The sequence below is a fragment of the Priapulus caudatus genome, unplaced genomic scaffold, assembly GCF_000485595.1.
Source record: "Priapulus caudatus unplaced genomic scaffold, Priapulus_caudatus-5.0.1 Scaffold407, whole genome shotgun sequence".
Taxonomy (NCBI): Eukaryota; Metazoa; Priapulida; class Priapulimorpha; order Priapulimorphida; family Priapulidae; genus Priapulus; species Priapulus caudatus.
The window spans coordinates 67,614-75,268 of record NW_014577468.1 but is presented as its reverse complement, the minus strand read 5'-3'; the positions used below and the strand labels follow the sequence as shown (position 1 = coordinate 75,268).

The 7,655-nt window shown below is 46.8% G+C and overlaps 1 protein-coding gene across 1 annotated transcript; it reads left to right on the top strand.

Annotated features, from left to right (window-relative positions):
• The first annotated feature begins 3,918 nt into the window (after nucleotides 1-3,918).
• On the top strand, nucleotides 3,919-4,844 carry LOC106810053. The gene is made up of 2 exons (XM_014813318.1): nucleotides 3,919-3,929; nucleotides 4,094-4,844. The coding sequence occupies exons 1-2, from the start codon at nucleotides 3,919-3,921 to the stop codon at nucleotides 4,842-4,844; spliced, it is 762 nt and encodes a 253-aa protein (XP_014668804.1).
• Nucleotides 4,845-7,655: the final 2,811 nt, after the last annotated feature.

The following is a 7,655-nucleotide window of genomic DNA, read 5'->3' as shown; positions in this document are numbered from 1 at the left end:
CAGAGTGCGCTGTTGGCGCGTAGGGTCAACAATGACACATATAGAACCCGTTCAGGGCGGCAGGTTAGACCGACCGAAAACCGTTATTCAGTACAACCTTAAAAATGTGCACGGAATACACATACCAATAGAAAAAAAAAAAAAAAAAAAAAAAAAAAGAAAAAAAAAAAAAAAAAACAACTATTATATTAATCTATGATTTGTGGTGCGCATAATCGCATAAGTCCGATGTTTTGATTTAGAATTGAATCGTTATTTGTTTAGTTAACTGGTAAAGATGTACAAAGCGATGAACAATCCAGTTAACAGTGTTTTATTTGTGAACATTCCGGTATGCGGAAAGCATTTATTTGTGAACTTTTTTGTGGCGACGAACGTTGTATAAAAATTTGGAACATTATTCACACAGTGCAAGGATATTTGCACAAGAATCATGACATTATGTTATGTTTTCAGTTCTCAGTCAGTTATGTGGATACAAACCGCAGCAAGTTAAAAATAAATTGTCATGTTTTTGTTATAAAAAAGGGGGATGTAACGTTCCAGTTGGAAAGGGGGATGTAACGATGTAACGTTATGACGCGCACGAGAGCGTACGAGATTCCACGAGAGACTCGCGCTCTCTGCTACATGTGTTTGGAAGTGTGAGCTGTGTTTGAGGATGGCTCCTCACAACAATAAATATTATATCAACAAACAACATGCGTTGATCCATAATATTACAGACTAAGCTTGGTTGAATAGTTTGTGTGAATAAGGATTGTTGTGGCACCGTGTGGTTGCTCCCCCTGGTTTGTAGTTTGGGAACTAAAGTTTGGTTTGTTTTTTGTATTTCAGTCAATCGTTTTAGTATGATTAAACGCTTATGGAAAAAGAGATTAGTTGTTCTGTATTGGAGGTCAACACCACCTACATTTATTGAAAAACACGGATAAGGATCGGCTGCAAGGTACCAAAAAGTCAACTCTTGCGTATAGGATCGACAACGGTGATAGTCCAACATGGGCACAGGCGGCATAGGTGAACCGGGTCAAGTTCAAAGGGAGAGAAAACTAACTCCCAAAGGATATGCGTATGAGCTGGACTGTAGGATGAGGAGACGAGCAGACGAGTACAAAGCACTAAGTTATCTGTCGAGAAGGCTAATCGACGATATTGATATCGACACCAGCCTATCGGAAGTTTGTAAACAATACTCAGTATGGATGCGACACTACGAAGAGTTCATGGTGTCGCATGGCAAGTGCCAGAAAATGCTGAACGATGCTGAGACCGAGGATGATTACCAAGGATTTTATGAGATTAAAGACCGAACGTGTCGTGGCATTAAAACTCGGGTTGAAGAATGGCTGAATAAGGAGTCCGAGAACGCGGACAATATTTCTAAACCCGATATGCCTAGAGCCTCGAGAGAAGGATCTCACGCGGGTTCCTCAGTGATATCGAGTATCAGCCTCGCCAGAATGAAGGAGAACCAGAAGAAGGCCGAACTACTGGCCAAGGTTGCGGCGCTAGAGGGGCAGAGCAAAATCGACCAGGCGAGGTTGGACCTTGATATAAAGGAAAGAGAGCTTAACTTGAAAACTGAGATTGCAGTAGTTGACGCAAAAACCGATGTGCTGACCAAATTTGAGGACGAGTTAACGACCGGCAATGGGTCACGCGGTCACGTTAAGTACGACGATGTCACACATCAGAGCAATCTACACACGACTCGTGACAACGCGCACGACATCGCCGGTAATATTCGCGTTTCTCCGAATAGCAACGCGGAAATATTTGTGCCCGCGACCGGGTTACCCACAGTAGATCCGGAGCCACGTGACCACTTTAGGCATGACGTCACATTTCAGAATGACAACGTGCGCACCTTTCCGAATCGCGACGTGGAATCGTTAGTGTCCGCGACTGGCTTAACCGCGGTCGGTCTAGCGTTACGTGATGCGCCACCAGGTGGATTTGTCGGTGGGATATGTTGGCGGTAGCACGAGAGCTAAAGAAACCAGCTACAGACATTTCAAAGTTCAGTGGAGGTCTTATGGACTATAGAATATTCCGTCGACAGTTTAAAACCAGAATAGTCACAAATACAGATTCATGGGACGAGCTATTAATTTTTTTGGAGCAGTTCACCGCGGGAGAAGCGCGCAAGATTGTCTTGGGATACGCACACTTAGACGCTAAAGTTGGCTATGAAGCGGCAATGAGAGAGTTTGAATCTAGGTACGGCGACCCCGATGTTATAGCGCGTGCCTTTGTTAGAAAGGCCCTGGATTGGCCAGTGGTCAGATCAAACGATGCCAAGGCGCTTGATGAATTTTCTCTGACATTGACTGAGTGTCAATATGCAGTCCAAAGTGTGGATGCCGCTCGAGTGTTCGAGTATTTGGACAACATCAGGTTGCTCGTGGGTAAGCTGCCGTATTACCTCCACGATAGATGGCAAGGGGTCGTGCAGACCACGAGAGAACGAAACCAGACGGTAACATTCGACTCGTTCGTAAGCTTTGTACGTCGCGAGACTAAGAAGGCAATAGATCCGGTCTACGGAAAGGACGTCATGGGCGCCGCGACTGCTACGTCTAGCAGTAACGCCGGTGGTAGAACGAGCGGGAAGCAAGACTACCGTTTTAAATTGCCGCGTGCGAGAGGACTCGCGGTGTCGGTAACCACTGTAGAGGCTGGTACTGCTGCTGGGGCCGGACCGAAGTCAACTACAAAGGAACAACAATACAAGAAAGAAAGTTGTCACTTCTGCGACGAGGAGCACTTCATCGATTCCTGATGCAAGTTTAAAGCTAAATTGCACACCGATAAGATTGACTTTTTAAAGGTCAAAGGGCTTTGTTTTGGATGCCTTAGGTTTGGGCACAGGAGCAAACATTGTAGGATTAGGCTAAGTTGTAAGATTTGTAGTAGTTTACACCCTACAGTTCTGCATAAGGTTCAGCATCAGGAAGCAAATGGGGAGGACACCGCTGGGTTAAAGGTAGATAGAAAGGTGATGTACATTGTGTCAATGGCGCGAATCCGGTAGGATCAATGGCAGTATTACCTGTAATTGTCAAGGCAAATGGTAGGTCGGTGGAAACCTATGCATTTATAGATTCGGGTAGCTCGGCTACTTTCATTTCTGACGAGCTGTTGCATCAGCTCGATCAGAATGGGAGAAGAACCCAGTTGTTGTTGTCAACCATGGGTAACAAGGAGCAGTCTGTGTCCAGTCATATTGTGTCTGGGTTAGAGGTCACAGGCCTCCTTGGTAAGAACACTGTTCGCCTACCCAAGGTGTATACTATGAGTGAGTTGCCTGTATCAAGGGAGGAGATACCGACCCAGGAAGATGTCAATAGATGGCCGTACCTGCGCGAAGTGAAAATTCCGAGTATTACCGCAAATGTTTGATGTTAGGCAACAATGTTCCGCAAGTGTTGGAGCCATGGCGGGTTGTAAATAGTCAGGGCAACGGGCCATTTGCCGTCCAAACCGTGCTGGGTTGGGCAGTGAACGGCCCACTGAAGGGTAGCGCTGATTCGATGGGTAGTCCCAGGATCTCTATCAGTAGTCAACAGATTAGTGATTGCGATTTGCAGAAACAGGTGAAAGACTATTTCAATTTAGACTTTGTTGAGCGTCCCCATGAAGCGAAACACGGGTACTCCGTCGAGGATAGGATTTTCATGGGAAAACTCGAGAAGAGCACCGTTTTCAACGATGGGCATTACGAGATAGGATTACCGTTGAAGGACAACGTTGTATTGCCGAACAATATATCTCATGCGAGACAGCGTGCTCGTTGTTTGGCGAAGAAATTCGAAAGGTCCGACGATAAATACTTCAAGGACTAAGAGGCGTTCGTTAACAATTTATTGAACAAGGACTATGCAGAGAAAGTGGATGAGGCAGAAGTGAATCGCGATGACGGGAGGGTGTGGTATCTGCTGCACCACGGGGTGTATCACCCCCACAAACCCGATAAAATTCGCGTTGTCTTCGATTGTGCCGCGCGCTACCAGGGTGTGTCATTGAACGATAAGCTATTACAAGGGCCAACCCTTACAAATACATTAGTTGGTGTTCTGTTGCGCTTTAGGAGAGAGGAAGTGGTGCTCACTTCCGATATTGAGGAAATGTTCCACCAGGTTCGGGTGCCACTGGATGACCAAGATATGTTGAGGTTTCTGTGGTGGCCCGAAGGTAACGTCAATGGTGAGCTTTCTGTGTACCACATGAAGGTGCATATTTTCGGCGCGACATCGTCGCCGAGTTGCGCGAGCTATGCGGTTAATAGGACGGCAGAGGACAACCAGGATTCTTACCCCGCTGAGGTTATTCAGACAATCAAGAGGAATATTTATGTGGATGACTGTTTAAAAGCGGTACCGAATGACGAGAAAGCAATAAGCTTGGCCAAAGATTTGCGCGCGGTATGCGACGACGGAGGATTCAAACTGACTAAGTGGGGAAGTAATAGTAGACCCGTGCTGCGGACAATACCGGAGGAGGATCTAGCGAAGGATGTGAAGGGAATCGATTTAGAGCGGGGTAGTCTGCCTATAGAACGCGTGTTAGGTGTCGAATGGCTGATGGAGTCGGATACTTTCAGGTTTAGGATAGTGGTCAATGATAAGCCAGCCACCAGACGAGGGCTTCTGTCCATTGTAAGTTCTATCTTCGATCCCCACGGATTTGTGGCGCCATTCGTACTCACAGCCAAGGTGCTTCTGCAGGAACTCTGCGACATGAAGCTCGGCTGGGACGAGGACATTCCTCCGGGTCAGAAGGCCAGGTGGCTAGTTTGGCTCAAGGATCTTCCTAAGTTGGTCAAACTTCACGTGCAGTGATGTTATAAGCCAGCGGGCTTCGGCGCTATAAAGTCGTCCGAGATTCATCACTTTGCCGACGCGAGTGAGGTGGATTACGGATTGGTATCATACCTGCGCCTAACCAATGGCGACGGTAGGGTTCATTGCACTTTCTTGATGGGAAAGGCACGAGTATCTTTGCTAAAACGCGTTACGATACCAAGACTCGAATGGACGCCATGTTACAGAGAGAGCTCTGTGACGAGCTGGCATTGGGCAAGAGTGTGTTCTGGAGCGATATTATGACGGTACTTAGGTATATCGCTAATGAAACCACCAGATTCCGAACGTTTGTCGCAAATCGCGTTGAAACCATTCATCAGCATTCTGATCCATCGCAGTGGAGATGCGTATCGACCAATCAGAACCCGGCGGACGACGCTTCACGAGGTTTGACAGCGGACGACTACTTGGAGTGTACGCGATAGCTACAGGGGCCGGACCTCCTCTGGAGTTCTCACCAGGAGGATCAACGCGTAGACACCGAGCTCGTGGAGTCTGATCCTGAGTTGAAGGCAACTGTGGCGGCGGTTAAGATCGCGTCTGACATGTCCGAGGAGGCTCGCGACACAATGGATAGGCTGTTGCGTTACCATTCAACATGGTACAACCTGAAGCGCTCAACCGCTTGGTTGCTTCGCATTAAACGAATGTTGCTGCGCAAAGTTCAGAATAGGAGCGATAATGAGGTTAAGGTCGAACTTAGCGGAGAGCCGCTAATGGTGGACGAGATGGAGGGTGCCGAACGAGCTATTCTCCAAGCTGCACAGAGGTTGGTGTACAGCGCTGAGATTGATACGCTTACGAATGGCGGTTTACAGGTAAAGCAAACAAGTTCTATCCGTAGACTAGATCCAGTTCTCGGCGACGGTTTGCTTCGCGTAGGTGGACGGTTAGATAGGGCGAATTTGCCTCAGGATATGAAACACCCTATAATTGTGCCGAAGAGCACTCACGTCGCGACGCTTATTATAAGGTAGACACATAGGGATGTTAGGCATTCGGGCAGGAATCACACGTTGTCAAAGTTGCGCGAGCGGTACTGGGTAATTCAGGCGCCATCTGCTATTAGAAGAATGATCTCAACATGCGTGGCGTGTAGGAAACAGAGGTCTCCCGTCGGGGAGCAGAAAATGAGCGATCTACCCGAGGACCGACTAGTACCGGATCAACCACCATTCACGAATGTCGGAGTAGACTGCTTCGGTCTGTACGAAGTAAAACGAGGTCGTTCAGTCGTAAAGCGCTACGGCGTAGTGTTTACCTGCTTCGCGATACGCGCGATCCATATTGAAGTTGCGGCTTCGATGGATACAGCCTCTTATATTAATGCTTTACAGCGATTCGTAGCTCGCAGGGGTCAGGTGAAGCGGATGAGATCGGACAATGGGTCAAACTTTTGTGGCGGCGAGCGCGAACTGCGGGAGTCGATAAACGGTTGGAATCTGGTTCAGATCCATAGCGCGATGCTTCAGAAGAACATCGATTGGGTTTTTAACCCGCCAGCAGGTTCTCACCATGGCGGGATCTGGGAGAGGCAGATTAGATCAATTCGTAAGATTATGAGCTGCTTGGTGCGCGAGCAAACGTTGGACGAGGAAGGTCTCCACACGTTGTTGTGCGAAGTTGAGGCCACGATTAATGGTAGGCCCTTGATGATGAACTCGGATAATCCAGGTGACTTGGAGCCGCTGACCCCAAACCACTTGCTCCTGCTGAAGGGGAAGCCGAGCTTGCCTCTAGGATTGTTCTCCAATGAGGATTCCTATAGTAGGAGGAGATGGAATATATGGCAGACAGGTTTTGGAAGCGCTGGGTGCACGAGTATTTGCCTTTGTTACAAGAGCGCCAAAAATGGTCGACTCAGAGGAGAAACATGAAGGTTGGAGATATTGTGTTAGTTGTAGACTAGCAGGTTGCGCGGAATTCATGGCCACTCGGAAGGGCGATCGAGACCATGCCAGACAGGAAAGGTTCGGTGCGTCAGGTTAGGGTCCAGACTTGGGCAAATATCCTCACTCGTTCTATTGATAAGGTGTGTACCATCCTAGAGATGGATTAGGCGTTAGACATTTGAAGATTGGCCATAGTTGGTTTTGAATGCCAGGTATATTGGTTTTTGCAGTGTAGTCTGTTTTCATGTAATTTTCGATGTCACGTATGTTACCCTTGCGTATTGTGTATAGTCACTAATTTGTGACTGTGAGTTTCGTGGTGTTTGGGTGTGTTGGTCCTGAGACGGGCTCGGATACGGACTTCATGGGATTGTTGTGCTTTGATATGTTTCACGTCGATATTTGAAATTATTGTTGTATCCCTTTGAAATTAGTTATTCAGGCTCCAAGAGAAAAGAGGTAGGTCAATTATAGAAATATAATTGAGGGGCCGGTATGTTGGAGCCGCCGAGCAATTATGGCACTGTTCAGTATTAGTTTGTAATCCAGGTGGCAGCACCTCCTGGTTATTGTGGGTCATTATTAACCCTTGATATATATATATATATATATATACATAATCTCAGTTTGTTTTCATAAGAGTGGGATTTGACAACTGCTGTCTATGGAATCAAGTAGAATTGACCATGACTCATAAAAAACTTTTATAATTGGTAGAATAGGCCACGACGCCTTAGCACGTGACTCGTGACGTCACGTGAAAAACTATTATACCGTGCATTTCTCTTTCCTTCTAGCTGTATATATCTAGACATATACATATCCATATTTATATAATCTTTTAAGTATTGATCAAATATTTTTTTCATGCTAATTTGAATAATAGAATACGTCG